At 38.7% G+C, this 19,155-nt stretch overlaps 3 protein-coding genes across 5 annotated transcripts; all 3 read right to left on the bottom strand.

Annotated features, from left to right (window-relative positions):
- Positions 1–513: 513 nt before the first annotated feature.
- LOC117563595 (uncharacterized) lies at positions 514–4,251 on the bottom strand. Of its 2 annotated transcripts, XM_034241982.2 has the most exons (5): positions 4,120–4,251; positions 3,766–3,778; positions 3,651–3,677; positions 851–2,312; positions 514–791 (listed from the first exon to the last, which is right to left on the bottom strand). In XM_034241982.2, the coding sequence occupies exons 1-5, from the start codon at positions 4,166–4,168 to the stop codon at positions 639–641; spliced, it is 1,704 nt and encodes a 567-aa protein (XP_034097873.1). In that variant the 5' UTR covers positions 4,169–4,251; the 3' UTR covers positions 514–638. The 2 variants fall into 2 exon arrangements, with proteins under 2 accessions (XP_034097873.1, XP_034097874.1); XM_034241983.2 differs by lacking the exon at positions 3,651–3,677.
- Positions 4,252–6,127: 1,876 nt separating this feature from the next.
- On the bottom strand, positions 6,128–8,024 carry LOC117563598 (RNA-binding protein FUS). Of its 2 annotated transcripts, XM_034241987.2 has the most exons (5): positions 7,921–8,024; positions 7,085–7,295; positions 6,922–6,993; positions 6,577–6,838; positions 6,128–6,515 (listed from the first exon to the last, which is right to left on the bottom strand). In XM_034241987.2, the coding sequence occupies exons 1-5, from the start codon at positions 7,985–7,987 to the stop codon at positions 6,318–6,320; spliced, it is 810 nt and encodes a 269-aa protein (XP_034097878.1). In that variant the 5' UTR covers positions 7,988–8,024; the 3' UTR covers positions 6,128–6,317. The 2 variants fall into 2 exon arrangements, with proteins under 2 accessions (XP_034097878.1, XP_034097877.1); XM_034241986.2 differs by lacking the exon at positions 6,922–6,993.
- Positions 8,025–12,378: 4,354 nt separating this feature from the next.
- Positions 12,379–18,904, bottom strand: LOC117565928 (peroxisomal acyl-coenzyme A oxidase 3). Its single transcript, XM_034245302.2, has 6 exons — positions 18,642–18,904; positions 14,957–15,114; positions 13,967–14,890; positions 13,771–13,896; positions 13,362–13,707; positions 12,379–13,300 (listed from the first exon to the last, which is right to left on the bottom strand). Exons 2-6 carry the CDS (start codon positions 15,089–15,091, stop codon positions 12,744–12,746), a joined length of 2,088 nt encoding a protein of 695 aa, XP_034101193.1. The 5' UTR covers positions 15,092–15,114; positions 18,642–18,904; the 3' UTR covers positions 12,379–12,743.
- Between the last annotated feature and the right edge of the window lie 251 nt (positions 18,905–19,155).

Below are 19,155 nucleotides of genomic sequence, written 5' to 3'. Positions count from 1 at the left end.
AATCAATTATTAGAAATGTAAAATTCTATTTTTTCCTTAAAGTCGTTAAAAATGGATAGAAAATTCCATGCTTATACGGTTATGATTTTCTTTGGTGCTAAGCGCTTAAACACTTATAATTATAATTTTATATGAATTATATAATTTTTTCACAGCACTTGTTTAAGTGGCACCGTCTCGTATAGAGAACAAAATATACTAAATTATCAACAAAATATATCAAATTATTTCTTGAATAACCTCCAAGTTTTTATACTACTGTGTTTTTATCATTCGTGTCTATCCCGTAACTGATCAGAAATGTGCAGTGATTTTTGATCGCCATACACAAAACTCATTTCATCACCACATTCTTGTTGCAGTAATCCACTCTGAAAGCTAAGGAAAATAATCCTGCCAAACCCCTATTTTAAATTTCAATTTTTTTGGTGTATTCCTGATAATTCTTCTATGTATTTGCAGACGTACTTTCTGGACAAGTCATATTTAAAATTAGAAGTCAACAGGGAAGAATGTCTTCGATACTCATTTTATTGTTTGGCTTTTTGTTGAACCGTCTACAATGCGGAGGGTTTGAAACTAGATACTACTGTGAAAGTTGTGGCAGGGGGCAATGTTGGCTGTTGGCAGGTTGCACCTTACGAGTGCACACTGTAGGTGCTCGTCCTACCGTTGTCATCGACGGACGCGGTGGCTGCGTTGTATCCAAACTGCTTGCCGTTGACGTTGTAGTTCTCGCTCTCGCCAGTGGCTAGATCCTTGTAGTTCTTCACATGGCCATCGGAGTCAAACTATAAAGATTCCAAAGAACAAATTAAATATGGAATAGGCTTAGAATTCACGAATCTACCTCAGACTGGGAAGACCACTTGGATTGCTTCTCCCACTGCTTGGTCTGGTAGCCGCTGCCGGCACCGCCGGCGCCGCCAAAGTTGCCGGAGCCGGACAGTTGCTGTCCCGCATTGAGACCCAAGTTATTCTGGCTGTTGAGGGAGGCACCACCCAGCAAGGAGCCGCTGAGCAAAGAACCGCTCAAAAGAGAACCGCTGGCGCCCGCATTAAGACCGCTAGCAGCATTCAGAGAGCTGGCGGAGTTCAAGGAGCTGGCGGAGTTCAAAGAGCTGGCGGAGTTCAGGGAGCTGCCCGAGTTGAAGCCATAGTTGGAGTTGAAGCCGTTGGAGCCACCAACCTGCAGCTGGTTGGCGCTGGCCAGACCGGCTCCACTGCTATGGGAACTGCCACTAGCAGCCTGTTGCCTGGCTGTCAGTTGAGCCTGGTTGATCAACTGATGCAGCTGGGAGCTGCCGCTGCCAAAGTTGACACCAGTATTTTGACCCGAAGTCCACTGGGTCTGAGCACCTGAGCGCTGACCGAAGTTGCTGCCAAAGTTGGTGCCGAAGCCCTGGTTGACCTTGAAGGCAGAGTTGGTGCCAAAAGTGGAGGCAGCATTGGAGCCAAAGGTGGAGGCAGCATTGGATCCAAAGCTGGAGCCAGTGTTGGAGCCATAGGTGTACCTGGCCGAGGGCTGCTGGACGATCTGGGGAGTCGATGAGGTGGTTGTGACCTTGCGCTGATAGTAACTCTCAGAGGTGCCGGAAGGCTGTGCCACTTGAACGTACTGCACCGAGGGCTGCTTCTGCTCGACAACGCGCTCCACATGTTGCACGTACTGCTGCGAGCCACCGGGCACGGTGTACACAATCTGTTGGGGTGCACTGGAGACAACGCGCTCGTGGTGCAAGTACTCCACATTGTTGCCGCTGGACGAGGGCAAAGTGAGGGCCACCGGCGCCTGCACATTGCTGGCGAGCAGCGACTCCGAATTGACAGTGTTGGTATTGGCCCCTCCGAAGTTGACCTCAGTGCCGGCATTGTTGGCGTCAGCGAACTCTACGTTGCTGCCCACGTTGTGCGAGCTGGCTGCATTGAAGTTCGCACTGTGGCTGGTCTGGAAGGCAGAGTTGGAGGAGAAAGCGCTGTTGGAGCCAAAGGAAGCCGCGTTGTTGGCACCAAAGGCAGCCTGATTGCTAGCACCGAATCCAGAGCCGGCACCAAATGAGGCAGCATTATTGGATCCAAACGCAGAACCACCGCCCAAGCTGCTGCCGCTGTTCTCCACTCCCTCGACGGCACCCACGGAATCGTAGGAGCTCTCCAAGTTGCCTAGCGACGAGCCACCAACGCCGCCGCCAAGCGACAGCTCAGCGGTACCGCCAGCTCCAAAGCTGCTCGAGCCACTAGCTCCATAGCCACTGGAGCCGTAGGCGTTGCGGCGGGCAGTATCGATTGCCTCCTGATGGGCAGCGTAGTGGCTAAAGAGTTACGGGATATACATAATATACATACATGTTAAGTAATGGACATTCGCAACTTTTATTTTGAAGAGTATGCAACTTCCATTATACAACAGTGCAAAGAATCTAACAGTGAAATGCTATGAATGATGTCGCTGACAATTGTTATATATGAGTAATTCGCTGACGGATTTGTCTCGGGCGACCATCTTTACAGTGAAAAAAAACATAATCTGAAACAATTTTAAAAATAAGAAAAGGTTATTTTTATAGATTAGTACATTAATTAGCGCTAAGAATGGTTTTGGAATTTTTGTTCTGTTTTGTTTTCTGTTCTGATAAATGCAAAAATAAACAAATTAGTACGCAAACCAAAATTTGAACGAATTTATACATTTTTTTTGTAAAATAGAACAAGTTCGTAAAATCAATCTTAGCTCTAAATATAGTACTAATCTAAACCTTCAATAATAAGCTTCACTTATTTTTAAAATGGTTTTGATTTATGACAGAGATTTACTCATATATAATTTTTGACAAGCGAGCACTAGTACTTTCAGAGTCTGATTAGTGATCACTATTTATATACCCACGACACATAGGGTGGAAATAGTACTTCATCGATATGCTAAATATGGTCTTCGACGTATTTCATTATTTTTCGGATTATTATTTGGTATATTTTAAGAATAATACGGCAATGTTTTACTATTATTAAAATGGGTATCACGGGTATCTCACAGTCGAGCACGCTTATTTTTATATTTGGACATCTTCTTCCACTTTTAAAATTTAAGATATTCATTCAAGTTATTTACGTAGAATTCATAAACGTGCTATTACTAAATGAAATTTTAAACATTATTAATTTTTTCTTTTAATAATAATTTTTTTTAAGTTTTACTTATTCCCTCAACAATTATGATATTTGGTGTTTTGCCTTGGGCAATTATTTTTAGCTTTGACCATTAAAACATAAATTATTAAAATATCAAAAATTTCACTTACGTGAATAAGTCAGTTAAATTAGTTTAATTACTGTCAAATATAGGGATTATTTAATTTATAAGTGAAGGCGCTCTGAAATATTACTACCGGAAAATTTAACAAAATTATACGGGAAATTAAGAAATAACTAAGAGTTAAATTGTCTCTCACATTTTTGTTGGTAGAAACCAAAATCTTGAATACGTATGAAGCACTGTTGTATAACATTAGTTGTATATTCTTCTTATTGCGTCGAATTTAATTGAATTTTGTAAAATGATTTAGTGGGTTTGTACCATGTTGCCAATTGGAAATTTCGATTTCGTCAAATACAAAATGATCTCTTCAATATTGCCGCACGGCACTTACCGACTATGAAAATCATCACGTTTCTGTCTACTCGACAAACACCGACAAAATATATAAGAAACGAATAAAGATCGTCAGACTACTCCTAGAGAAAATTACAATTTGCTTAACTTACCTGTTGTGAAAATCTGAAAGAGAGAGAAAAAATGCATATATTAAATTTCGAATTGATTGGGATTGTTATTTAGTTTGTTTATGCTGATGTTACATCGGACACGTGTCCAATAAAAAGTGCATTGCACAATTTGCGTTGTGTAAATAGTTCATTCAGAAAAGTACAACAAAACAGGGCTTAACGTGTTATCAGTACTATTCCGGGAAATTAGCATTATGCAATTATGTCGCGGTATTGTGAACGCCAGCAGGATTGAAACAACATTGAGATAATGTGGCAACATTTTCACATTTGGATTGCACTTTCGTTTTTTTTATTTTTAGGGATTTTAAAGGAATTCCGAGGGTTCTTTACCTGCGCAGGCGACACCCAGGCATAGAGCCAACACCAATATTGATTTCATTTTGAATATTCTATAAAATATTTTCCACTTTTCTTGCGTAAAACCGTTCGAGACTCGCGCTTCAAATTGAACTAATGAATTGGATCGATTGGAACGCGCTTTAAAAACCCAGACGTTTATTGATAACAGCGGAGTGTTCTATTCGGACTTGAAATGATTGCTTCTTGACCTAGAATGATGCCATTGGGCACAGCAGATAATGTCAGCTATTTATTCAACAAGGAATTGGTGCAGAAATTTTTAACAATATTTATTTCTATTAATGATGAAAGTAATCTATATATAGTATACATACGTATGAATGTATGTGTATGTATAAGCATAAATATATAAATACATATATATGGGAATTGTTTTCGTGTCGAAACCTTGGAGTACTCGCACATCGTTGCCATGTACAGTACGGCCTGCTTAATACGTATACGCCGAGTGCGCCACACATACATATGTACATTTATTTCTCAAGAGCATACATAGTGCAATAGTAAAGTCAAGTACAGGCCATTGATAGTAAGCTAAACTTGAAAATGCTCACATTCAAAATCGCATATAATGCAAATCATTCGCAGATAGCTAGAGATTAAACATTGTCTATATTATTTTATTTCATTTTATTAATGTTATCTCAACATACTTTTGGGGGACTTATCAAAATAGATAAACTCCAGTTATGTGAAGTTTACATTTATAATATTTTTGACGACTATATGTTTGAATCTACTACTCGTATTTAAAGACATTTTGAAATATACTCATTCCAAATATACTTAGGATTAAGTAGATTTTTGTTTTATAGTATAAGGAATTGAAAAAACATTTAAAAATCATTAGGAAACATTTTCTGAACACATCATAACTAATTTCAGTTGCCGTCAGCTAATGGGTTAACAATTGGGAATCACTTGAACCTGTTTCAATTAATCTTGGCAATATTTTTGCGCATTCGTTTTCATTTGAATTTCGAACACCGCTTCCCGGAATGAGCAACAGTGTTTGTTAATTTGTAAATAAGAAATCAAAATAATGTAAGATGTTTACAAACAAAAGTTTTTGTTTTATTGCTTCCGCTAAATGCTAATGAGCTGAATCTGAATGATTAGAACATGAAAATTGTTATGCTATATAGTAATTCGAAACCTGAATACTCTGTCCGTAATGGGAAGTTAAAAAATGAGTGGATAATAACTTACTAAACTGTTCTTAAATACTACATGTTTATACCCGCTACTCATAGGGTAGAAGGGTATTATAACTTTGTGCCGGCAGGAAATGTCTGTAACAGGTAGAAGGAGGCATCTCTGACCCTATATTTTCAATACGGCACTTTATCGATATACCAAATATGCCATTCGGTATATTTTTTAGTATTTTTGTAGTATTTTTGGTATATTTCGAGAATAATACAGCAAAATATATTGCTTTTATTCAAAATGGGTAGCGGGTATCTCACAGTCGAGCGCATTCGACTGTAACTTTTTACTTTTACTGTGTGTTTTACTTTTATAAATACAATCAAAGTTTTTCCTTGAAATTTCCATAAATAATATAAAATAAATATTTATATTATTAATGTAATTCACTTTATTAAAATTGTACTAAGTTATGACTTTAATAATACCTTCTATATTAAAGTTATTCTGTGAAGAGAGTATTCTACGTATACAAGTTGAGAATTGAAATGTGATTTTAATGTATGCAATAAATTAGCTAAACATAGACTGTTTCCTGTGACGCCTGATAAACTTTGTTCGGTTCTCTATCTATTGCAAAACTCGTAGTATATTAAACTGGTCGATCGCCCAACATAATGCCCATAGCAGCAAATCAAGGTCATGAGCTTAAAATGGGCAAAAAAAAAAAAAAAAAACAAAAATAAATAAATTTGCATATTCGCGAGCTTATCAGTGGAAGCTTTCGAAACTTTCTAACACAAACGAAAGCCGGTACAGTGAAGACCCATTAAATGAGAAAGTCATGCAGATTGTGTATATTTAAATATAGATATATATAATATGTATATATTTGTGTTCAACACATACAAATGCAATTTGATTAACTGCTTTCCAAATGTAAAGTTTTATAAAATGCTAAACACCAAAAATAAAATTGAGTTGATTTTCCTCGCGAATTGCACCGAAGAAATTCATCTTTAGGAGTGCACAGAGTAAGACGTCACCTTGCCATTATCGTTGATGGTGGTCTGAGCTCCACGTCGACTAGTGCCATCGCCATTACTGCTGCTGAAAGAGCTCACGGAGACGCCCTTGTAACCGCCACCGCCGCCGCCACCTCCACTTGAGCTGGAGCTAGAGCTGGAGCCGAAGCGATTGACAATGTTGGGCGAGGCCTGAAGAGAAGAACTCGGAGTGAGTAATCTATCTAGCAAGGGTTGTTGGACATTAGCTTACCGGGTTGGCAGGACTGATATAGGCGGTCTGTCTGTGACCATTCGATCCAATGGAGCCGGAGGCAAGGGCATAACTAGGCGCATAGCGATGTGAGTTGTAGGAGCCACCGCTGCCAGAGCCGCTAGAGGCACCACTGTAACCACCGCTGGAAGCACCGCTGTAACCACCGCTGGAGCCACCGCTAGAGCCACCGCGGTATCTGTTCTGATAGGCTAGGTTGTCATGGAAGGCTTGCTGGGCGGCAATTTGCTGTTGGATGCGACTAGAAAACAAGTCCACAAAATACGAATTAATAACTATTACGGGTTAGTAGGAAATTGTCAGAGAGGAAAGCAGTGTAATTACGTGTCATCGTTGCTTATCGATGCATCCGCTGACACAAAAGCATTACCAGAGGCGGCCAGACCCGTTATAGCTCTACAAGAATAGATAGCATCACCATTAACCCATTTAAAACTACACAGAAAATAATAAATAGCGAGCCAGCAGAGTGTGGCCTAATGCTCACTGTTGGTTCGCATAGTTCTGGGCCAGAATGTGGTTAGTCAGCTGCTGGTGGAAGAGATAGGGATCCGTAATGCCAAAGTGTGGTGCGTAGTTGTTGTAATCATCGTAGTCATTGTAACCACCCACGTAACCACCTACTCCTCCATCACTGCTCGCGCTGCTGCCCGCATAGCTTCCAGCATAGCCTCGACGACGACGAACTGGAGTGCGACCTGGAATTAATATAAAGAGTTTAATATTGCCACACAACTAAGTCTAAAAATAAGTTATTGAGTGATGATGACACTAATTTGAAACAAATTTCTTTGCAATTTATTATATTCAAAAAATGTAATTTACCATTTAAATTTTATTTTTTCTTTTACTTGAAAAGTCATTCGAAATATACAAGTTTCATTATTGGTCCTGCCAATTTTAAATTTTGAATAAAGATTAATTAAATAATAACTTGAAAAAATTATATAAGACTCAAGTCCAGTGAATAATAATGAAATGTATTAAATGACTAAGTAAATTAGCGAATAGAATAAATTGTCAGTTTTTTTACGCTAGGAAATAAATTTAATAACTCAACAAAGTGAAAAAGTAAAATGACTGCAATTATAATTTAAATTTTATAAAACAATTCGACTTTATCAATTTTCGAAAGGTTATTCAATCTTCGAAAATTGCTCTTTCTTGTGATTATCGCGTATTTTGAGAAGTATTTTAGAAATGTATTTGTCATAGTCTGAGGTTAATGAACTAAACAATATTTAAATAGCGATGATCTTGAAGATAATCTACACGTTTAGCTTTTATGTAATGTTTGAAAGTCATGGTTCTTCCTGTACTTACTGGATGCGGCGTCACCTTCATTATTCAAAGCGCTCATTACGACACAAATGATTAAAAATTTCCACATGTTAAACAATTTGCATTTGCGTTCGAAAATCGGTTGGTTTTTGCTAAAAAAAAAAACAATAATTTATTAAAAACAAAACAAAATAAAATAAGTTGAATCGGAATCAAAACGAGACTGGTCTTAATTTAAGTGTAATCGATCCGGTTTCAAGTTGTAGAAGTTTGACTTGAATACGATGTATAAATTACAACATTGTGTAAAGCTCATCTTCTCCTAATACTAAAAAGTGATTAGATGATTTGAGCTTATGTAGGTTAACGCTAACTGCAATAAGTGATGTCGGAACTATGCAAATTGCTAGCCTAAAGCGCTCATTGTCTTATTGTCTCAATTCCCATCACATCACAAATCAATTAAGAAGATCTTACTCAACCTAAGATTATATATTAACGCATCAAAGTTTTTCACTTAAAAGCGGATCATCCCCCCAAAGCGGAGATGAGACTGCTGATGGTCCTCCCATCACGTTCTCTTAGAATGAAACCCACAATTATTTGATAAAGTGCCGCTCATAAATTTAACCCATTATAATTGCAACTACACGATTTCTCAATTATGAGATTGCAAAAATTATTGGCAAATGTAGTAGGCGCGGTCCAGAAGCAGGACTGAGGCAAAAAATAATGTTGTGTAGTCGCAGCAGCCGAGAAATTAACCAAATTCAAAGCGGAAATCCCCGAAATGTAAATTAATGGATTTCTATATGATACTGTCAATATTTTGTCCAGAGATTTCTAAACCGGTTCTACTAATTGGTTGCTCTTTAATCATTATTCATCTTTTTTTTAGTTTTTTTTTTGCCTCTCTCTGAGCTGACAAGTTTAATACATTTGTTGTTCTTTAAAGCATTTAACTTTTTGGTGCGCATTTTGTTTTCTCATTTGTTCTGCTCATCTTTGATAATATTTGTATTTTTTGCCACTTATTTCGTACTTGAGAGATCTTTGAGCATTTCATTATTGCACTTCACTTTGTGTTTAAGTTTCGTTTATTGCGGGGAATTTTTTATTTGAACAATCTTTCTTTGTTTGGGTTGTACTCATTCAATAAATTTTCGATTTAGACTGTGCATATCAAATAATCCAAACTCTCTCTACCGAATCAAAATATAAAAAACCGTCATCCATAAAATTAGCATTCGAGTATGTATCGAAATTCAAAAATTCGCACGGGTTTAGCAGCGGAATCCCCCAAAATACTTTGAAAATGTTTTGTGTATCTACAACGATTTTGATGAATTTTCACTTGTTCAATGCTAATGGAAAACTTATGTCTGACGTTCCGCCGATAAGCACACTAATATATAACTCATATAAAACATAAACAACATTCACATTTGCCCCTTTTCCATCCACATACACACGAACTGGCCAAAAACGGAATTAAACTGCGCCTCAAATTTGCAAAACTAACAAAGTTATAGCAATATTGATATCGATGCGTTCTCTTGGCAGTGAACTCTCTCTCTTCCGCTCTCTCTTGCTCTCTTCACTTGCGTCTACCGATCTCTGCTCATCTTTTCACACTGGTTTGTTGACGACTCATTCACGAATGTTTTGATTTATGCTTGACTGTTTGTCAAACTCTTTACGATTCTAAGCCCCACTCTCGGTCGTTCGCTCTCGCTCTCGCACTCTTTGTTTGGCTTACACTCTCTGACTTTATTTACTCATTCACTCACTTTATTAGCTCGACCGATCGTCTTCACTGTGCGACAACTTGGCAACGTCTGAGCCAGAACAGGCAACGCAAGTCCTCTTATAAACGTGGTCCGAGATCAAAACAGACCCGTACTAAACTTACTGACAGTGACAGACACTTTTCGATGATGGTTAGCTCCCCACACATAGACATATTTATATAAGATGTACGTACATATAGTGAATATTCATACATATGCAAATTGAGTGTTTGTGAGTGTGTTGTGTGGTTGCTGTTTGGTTGTAAACTGTTGTTTGTGTAGCTTGTGGTTAGCTAGCAGCGCTTTGTTGACTAATTATAACAAAAGGCAGCTTTTGTTTCGGTCACCCGCTGACAAGATCGTCTCGGTTCACTAACAAATATAGCCACAATTCTATCGAGAATTCGGAATATTCTAAGCCCATTCTAAGCCCATCAATTTAATCAGCAACATTTGCATCATTCTATCATGATTGAGTCTTATATTAGTTTATAACAGAGTGATAGAGTTCTAAATTATTTAATCGACATCTAAGATTTATTGGTCTGATTAACTAAATTAAGAATCTAAATTATATAAACTCACTGAACACAGCTTAAACGGTAGGCCAGAAGGAAGGTAAATTTATTTAAAAAGCAAGTAAGAAAGCTACAGTCGAGTGTGCTCGACTGTGAGATACCCTCTACCCATTTGGAATAAAAACAAAACAGTGTGATACTAATATTAAAATATACCAAATTAGTATACCATAAAATACTAAAATATACCAACGGCTTTATTTGGTATATATTACATTCAAAATCTACCATACAGTAAAAAAATATACCAGATTATCAACCAATGCAACTAAGACCCGTAGTAAGTAGGCGTTGCCATTCAAAATAATTTCTTAAATAGCTTATAAAATTTTTATCCGATCGCGGCTCTAGCTTTCAAATTACGCTTATTATTCGATTTTTTTCAATTTACGGAGTCAGAAGTGGGCAAAAATGTGCCTTAAAAAATATTATATCTCTATCTCTTATAGTCTCTGTATGTGTTCATACGGACAGACGGACAAGACTATATCGTCTCAGCTGACGACGGTGAAAAAGAATATTTTGATAATTCTCTGACGAAATTTGTCGCGTGCGACACTATTGAAAATGAAACAAAAACTGAAACAATTTAAACAAGTAAGAAAATAAGAATGTGAGATACCCGCTACCCATTTTGAATAAAAGCAAAATATTGAGGTATTTTTAAAAAATATACCAAGTTAATATACCAAAAATATATACTAAAATGTATATTCGGTATAATGATATGGTACTACACTCAGTATATACTATAGAGTGCAAAACATACCAGATTAACAACCAAATCAACTAGTACCCCTTAGTAAGTAGGCGTTTTTACCCATACAAAAGTATTTCTTTAATAACTTCGACAGTTTTTATCTGATCGCAACCAAATTTTCAGAAATCACGAAGACTATAGTCATTATTGTATATGCAAGCAGCTCTAGCTTCAAAAAGGCGCTTGTTATTCGATGTTTGTCTATTTGCGGGGACGAAAGTGGGCGTGGCAAACATTTGAAACAAACTTGATCTGCGTGCAAACATAACAAATGCATTTGTTATAGCTCTATCTTTTATAGTCTCGGACAGACGGACAGACAGACATGGCTAGATCGTCTCGGCTATTGACACTGATCAAGAATATATAATTTATGGGGTCAGAGATGCCTCCTTCTACCTGTTACATACATTTCCTGCCGGCACAAAGTTATAATACCCTTCTACCCTATGGGTATCGGGTATAAAAATAAGTTGAGGGTATTCTTCTATGTTAACTCTGGATTAGCACTGTAGCTAAGATTGATTTTTGAAACTTTTTCTGTTTTACGGTAAACTATATAAATTATTATTAGCTCTAATTAAAGTGGTAATCAAAAGCTATAAGAATCATCATTGTTGAAGATAAAAAAATGTTTTGGTATATGTTTCTTCTTTAGTGTCGCGACATTTTTGCCAGAGAAATATCCATATTTAGTTTATAGCGTTGGAAATACCTCCTTATGCCTGTTGCATACATTTTCTGCAGGGACAAAAGTTGTAAATTCCACTCTATGAGTAGAGGGTATAAAAACCCAATCACAAACTGGTAATGTTCGGGCTTGAAGCTTTTGCGAAACCCTTTCTAGAATACTTTCAGATGTAAGGTGCATGTTTTAGTAAATACATAAATGCACTAAATTTTAAATCTACAGACGTATATTGTAGTCGTCTTATGTACATATTCCATCCATAAAAATAAATTACTATTGTTCAAAATGCAAACACATAAATACCATAATTTTTTGCTTTTTTTAAGATTGATTCTGAATCAGGATTTTTCACGCATCGTTATTGAATTTTAGACATAATGAAAACACTAATACTTCTTTAGGAATAGATTTTTAGAAATGTGAATAGACAAATGGTTGCTGGGCACAATATACCTATGAATAATGGAAGCTTACAAAAGAAAAGCAAATATATAATTGATGAGGTGTATAAAATATATTTATGTATGTATATTTATGTGCACTACATTTTCTTGTATAGTAACTTTCTTAAGATAACATATATTAAATACATTGTTTAATACATTTTATTTGAAATATAGTCTTGATTTCATACTAAGGAACAAAAAAAGTCAAATTCCAAATGAATCTGAATAGGTAAAGTTGAAGGGATCGATAATATCGATTTAATATTCAGTGCTACACAAAGTACAATATCGAACATTTTAAAAATAGAATGTTTAACATTTTCTCAATTGCTTAGAGATAACAAAAGGGTAATGCTCAAATATGACAGTGCTATAAATTGATACTATCGTTAAACTGCCATTGAATGTTCAGAAACGTTAGTCCATAGTAGGTGGATACACATAACAATATAGTTAACATACTATCGATAACTGTATCGAATAATCTGTTAATACCTGATGTGATATGAAGTGTATAACAATAAATACGATTACTGGGAGTTGGGTGCCGATCCCAGATATCTCCCCAGGCACTTTTCTTTGCTTCATTCAGTTTGGTTATTACAGTTTAGATTTCTCCTGGGGCTGTGGAATGATGACATCACGCCACCACTCCGGTCTCTGGAATGCGCCAGCATTGGTCATAAATTCGTTCTGCAAGTTCTCGTAGAGCAATCCATCGGCGCGTGCGATGACCGAGTTGAGGGCAAAGTCAGGTGGCGCAATGGCGTCCGCGACGCTCACAGCCACATCCTTTAGACGGGCGCAGCTCTGCAGCAGACGCTGCTGCACTGCCGTCGAAAAGGCCGCACCCACAGCAAATCCACCCACATAGAAGGTGGTCATGTGCTTCTCCAGCAGCCACATGGCATAGACATCGTATAGAAGACGTAGCACCCGGGCATAAGGTTGCGCCACACTCAATTGACGCACATGACCCACAAACCGGCTGAGTGCAAAGTACTCGGCATAGGCCAAGGAGAGTTCCTTGGCCCCCGCCACCTGCGAGTTGTTGCGCGCCTCAAAGCGATGGACGCCAGCTGCCAACTGCGCCTCGATATGGGCACTCGTATGAGCCATAAGATGGCACAAAAGCCATTCGTAGCAGGTCAAAGCAACTGCAAGCAAATCCCAATTAGTTGTTGACTTAATGCTGGGATTGGCAGGAGATTCACTTACACTCGAAACTGTCGATTGAAGTCTGCTGCACCAGTTGCTCATACTGCAGCTTGAGCAGCTGTTGACGCTGCTCCAAGAACTTGATGCTGCCAATTGGCGTCTCCAATTCCTTGGCGCTCCACTGACGCAGCAGCCAATTAGATGCCTGCTGGCCCAGCACATTGTTGTCGCCCTCATAGGTGCACAGGGGATCGTGATCGGTGCGCATTTGACCCAGCTTGGCGGCACGCAGATAGCCATGACCACCACAAGCCTCACGTGCCTCCTGGATGGCGTCCCTTGCAGACCACGTGATGTGCGGCTTCGACGCCGAGATGATGGCGTGAATCTCTGCCGCATTCTGAGTCTGCAATAAGAAAGAGTGAATGAGTAAGGAGACAACTCAAGTGAGGGAACCTGCTCCACTTACCAGCACATCAAATCCGTTGGCATCGGCCTGGGAGCGGGCAATGATCTCCAGATAAGTGTTGGTCAGCTCCTCGACCGCAATCTTCTGCACACAAGCGGCAGCCAGACAGGGAAAGATGCGATATTGCTGTTGGGATAGTAAAAGTAATCAATAAAGCAACTGTTTACGTTACGTTTTGCTCCTCACTTCCACTCACATGCAGCTGATACTCGATTATGGCCATCTCTTCGCCCTGACGCTCTGGGCCAAACTGTTTGCGCACAGCCGCATAGCGAACAGCAATCACAGCAGCAGAACAGAGCGTGTTGGCCGACTCCTGCATGATGCCAATGCGGCCGGCAGAGAAGCTCTCCAAAGCAGCGCCAAGAGCCTTGCCGGGTTCCGCGAAGACGCTCTCGTAGACGCCCTCGGGTGTGACGTTGCCAGTGCGATTCAATAGATTGTCACGTGGTATGCGATAGTTGGTGAATACCACAAAACCGTTGTCGATGCCATTCAGGCCACACTTCTCGCCAATGTCACCAACGAGCACTCCCGGATAAGAGAGCAGTGTCTTCGGATCACGTATGGGGATGAGGAAGCCGTGTAAGCCATGATTCTCGCCATCGGCTGTGATGAGATTGGCAAATGTCATGGCCACAGTGGCCATTTTACCCAGATTGCCCACCCAGCATTTGGCCGCCTCAAAGTCCGGTGTATTGACCACAAACTCCTGAGTACTTGGATCATAGGTGGCTGTGGTACGAATGCGTTTCGTGTTGCTGCCGTGTGACAACTCCGTTACGGCCAGACAGGTGATGATCTCTCGATTCCAGGCTGCCTCAATGTACTTGGTGTGCTTCTCCGTGCCCATGGCTCGTATCGCATTGTTAAACAAGCCCACGCCGAGGGCAATCTTCACAGAGAGACTGGCGGAGTAGCTAGCCAAGGCCTCATTGATAAACATCAAGTACTTGGTCTTGGCCGAGAAGCTGAGGCTCTCAATCTCCTTGGGCACCAGCTCCAGTTGCTTCATCTTGTTCACCTGCATGGCAGCGAGACGCTTTTGTTCGTCCATGGGCAGAGTGCAGGAGGCATGCGCAAAGAGTGGATCATTCTCTAGGCGGCGCCATACTTTATACTATAAAGAAACAAACATTTATAGTTAGTCAGCTATTTGCAGTCTGCATAAAACTGTGAAAATTACCTTAATGCGCAGTCCTTGCTCCTTTTCGAATATCAAACGCAAGCGCTTCCAGTCAAAATTTGCACGTTTGCGGTAAACTGAAAGCGGACCACTGACTGGCAGATCGGGAATAAAACTCGTGTCCACTTTGTCCATTTTAATGTATGTGTGTTAATTTACTGAAAAGACGACACCTTTGGTTAGCTGTGTTGCTTATTCTTGTGAACGAAGTGCACTGATTAATATGACTTGCACTCGGTTTTCATTTTACTGAAGAGGGACACTTCAATACGCTATCCGCAAGTATATGAAGCCATAGTAATTTTAGCTACGTCATTAGGCAAAAGTCGGTAACCAGTTAAAAGTTATCAACCATTTGACAGATTTACAAGCACGATGCGGTTTCAGAGCAACTGTTACGAAGCTAAGTAGCTGACAACCACAGTTGTAGATGCACTATGAACTGCTAAGGCAGTCCATGTTTAACAGAGCATGTTACAATGTCTGGTAGCAGTTTGTGAAGCACTGTTCGTCGATTAACATTCAATACATCTTTAGAATATTTCCTGCGTTGATATTAACTTCCATACAAAGGAAGCTAATAAACATTAAGGAAAAACCACACTACCAAAATAAATTTTGCATTGCTCTGATTAATCTAATAAATCACATTCCACCATATTCCAAAATTCCGATAACAGCTGAAATGGTCACAAGGACAATGAGATTGCAACAATTTTGAACTTGGACCCAACCGTTAGTCTTTAACTATAGTGTGAGCTAAGTGCAAATTCATTATATTATAGATAAGCACATGTCGAATATTCTCAAATGTTAGATAAACTCTATCCAGAAAGTCTCCTAGATTGCGTTCGAATAGTCTGGAGATTTTAATCTTATATAATTTAGATTTTAACAAATCGTAAGGCGCAAACTAATTAAGGCAATTGAATAATACAAGTACTTATCGTAAAGTTCACTTATCGGTCATGAACATTAGACGCACTTGAATTTTGCGTAAGTTTTGTTGGCGGATCTCCATTTCACAAAATAGTTTGTATAATACTATGTAAAAAGATCAGAGATTAAAGTAATTACTACCTAAAAGTTTAAACTAGTTGTGACAACAATTAAACGAGAACGGCTAAGCAGAATTAGTTTCATAATTATGTATGATCTATATTTTCTCTATACTGACTATGCGGTGAACAAGAATTAGATAAACGACTTTTTCCCACTGTGCAAGAAACATGTAATTTTGAAGAGAATATCTATGGAGCTTTTGATGAATTCCGCATATATCAGAAACAACTTAGTTGCAATTAGCACAGAGTTGTCATCACCTCTCGGTCCCCAAGATAAACTGACTAGCTTTAGGAAACATTTGTCACAAGGGCAACTTGCGAGAGCCAGCTAATAAAATCGTTTTCTTTATGAAGTAAAGCGGTTAATTAGCACCTCTCGGTTGCTCTCTCTAGTAGAGCGGGTACATCTGAGCATGTCTGAACTATATTTAAGTTTTAGTTGTATTTTTACTGTTTGCTTACACCCATTAAAATTGAAAAGAACAAGAGCAATCATAATGTCTAAGCATACGAGTATTCCAGACCTGTGTGTGTGCTTAGATGAGACTTATCAAGCAAGGCCAATTGCCCAAAACAACAATGTGTTTCCCCAAGCACATTACTATGTATATATAGAAGTATATAAACACATACATATATGCACACATATTTGTATTTTTATTCTCTCGTGGAGAGGTTTGAAAACTACTCGCGTATGCATACGAAAATGTGGGCGTGCGTCAGTCGTCATACAACCAATTAAATTTTTGAACAATCCATATCGACTGCGTAATACCCTGGTGCACATTGACCTCTTCGATTAAAAGACTTCAGATATTGCATATTTTTATAACTTTTAAGATTTGTACATTTTGTTCCATTCAAACATGTGTCTAAAAATAAAGTTTGGTATCAATTGATAAAAAAAAATATATATAAAGGTATAAAAAAGCCAAAGTCTAGTGATCATTAACTGTGCGGACGCACATCCGTACACAATTATGATAAACCATTTCGATAATGCCATATCACATTTCCTCTTCCATGTCCGCTTAGCAATCGTCGAATTGAATTGAGATATTGTGTCTTAAAAATTCACAGAACCTTTGATTCCTAAATATATTGCTTGATATCTTATCTGCAATTAACTGAAATCGAAATTCGATCTTCTGATAAGTTAAGAGCACGCAATGAAATCATCAAATCAAAAACGATTCAATTAAAATTATTACGTACTTGTGATAAACCAATCATACATAAGTACTCGAATGTACAGTAGACAAATTACAAATTATAACAAACTAAAATTCACTATATAAATAAAAATGGTGATAACTAAAAATAAAATCAATAGATTTCTTGTTTAGTAAACCAGTACCAAAAAACAACATAATAATTCACTTTATAGAAACTTAAAGTCCAACTTCTTAGAATTCAAAATTGTGAGCTTCGATCGAAATTGTCAATTATACATTTATTATAGCATTATGTGTAGCTACATATTTAATTATAGGGTATAGGAAGTATTCTCAGCCACTGTGTCACACGGCGGAACGGAAATAGCGTCAATTGAATCACTGTTGACATTGCCGATAAGCAAGGTAAATGTAGCATTAGTTGGACAGCCACTGTCTCAGATGCCGTCCTAGTGGCCCCTAAACTGTACATGCTGCTGACAAACTGCTGATAAAATATTCTGGCGCCTCAATTTGTCTTCATCAAAAACAAATATATCAAAACGCATTACAGTCGATGGACATGCAATAACAATAACAAATTGCCCCACATTAAATGCAATCTCCAACCATTAGCGTAAATTTGTGTGTACTTTACAAATGTACCAATTTGTTGATACACCTGTAGTAACCTTGAATTTCCAACCAATACATACTTACATCACATGCATATAATATATATATATATAAAAGTGCATACATACATGCATGCATACGTGTGTGTATTTAAATGCATCGTTTTAGACAAGCTTACAATGAAGTTGAATTAAATTCCCTCGTAGGAATTTATTTTTAATCAAATAATAATAGCTGCAGTTGTTAATTTCACTTTTATTTACAAACTCGACACATTGACAGACAGTTTGACAATCTGACGGCGGGCAATTGATTCGAAACTGTGTACACATGAGTGTATATGTGTTTGTATGTGTGTTTGCGGCAACAATAAACCTAATTGTGTTTTGCTTACCGCTACTCGACATCGTTCTAGCCTCCTTACACTCTCTCTCTCTACACTACTGTTTCGCTCTCAGCACTGCGAGAGAGTGAGAGTGACTGCATATATGCGGGTGGCGTGTCTGACTCGTGGTCTGAGTGTGAATATGGTGAGTCTGACTCGAGCTCATGATATCATGACTCGCACGCATAGCATAGCTCAGTACACCCTGTGACACTCTCAACATTTCGCGTTTGTTTTTATAAGGACTTGAGTGGAATCTCATATTACATCACCATAACAACAGTTGACCACAACATTTCAGAACTTTGCTGGCATTGTTATTGCACGCGAAAGAGAGTCAAATGGATTCGAATAATACTCTTGTTCCATCTGTATATAGTAAGCATGTGCTGCCTATGTGTGCATGTTTATTGTTGCATGCGTGTTTGTGTATTTTGCTCACCAACCTGTAGCGCTTCCTAGATGACTCCGTTTGCTGCTTCTTTACTTCAAGGTGCCTTATTGACTTGACACAATTTGCTGGGCTTAGCACATAAAAGTGTTAAAGCAAGTGCGCACACTTTATTTACGACAATTCGTGCCGGCTGTGCACGCAAATTAATTAGGCAGGCAAACCCTGATCGAAAATACAGCAACTCAGCAACCGGCCACCACGCAACTAGACTGGACCGACGACTCAACCGACACCGCCAACGGATGAAAAGTGAATGAGCGAAACTAAACTGACGCTGACTGATTCATAACAAACGTTCCCACTGTGAGCCCTACAATGTTTATAGGGAGCAGTTCACCCATACACATGCACATGTTCGCGAGCTTACTCTTCTTACTGGAATGTGGGAGAGTGGAGCCAGTTAAACACAATTACGTGTTGTATATTAATGAGCGGGGCGTGAGAGCAAGCAGGCAGAGACTCAATGTCATGTGTCAAGTGCGAGTGAGTCGGCAATCGACCCGCCG

Source organism: Drosophila albomicans, chromosome 2L (assembly GCF_009650485.2).
Source record: "Drosophila albomicans strain 15112-1751.03 chromosome 2L, ASM965048v2, whole genome shotgun sequence".
Taxonomy (NCBI): Eukaryota; Metazoa; Arthropoda; class Insecta; order Diptera; family Drosophilidae; genus Drosophila; species Drosophila albomicans.
This window is presented reverse-complemented; position numbering and strand designations above follow the sequence as displayed.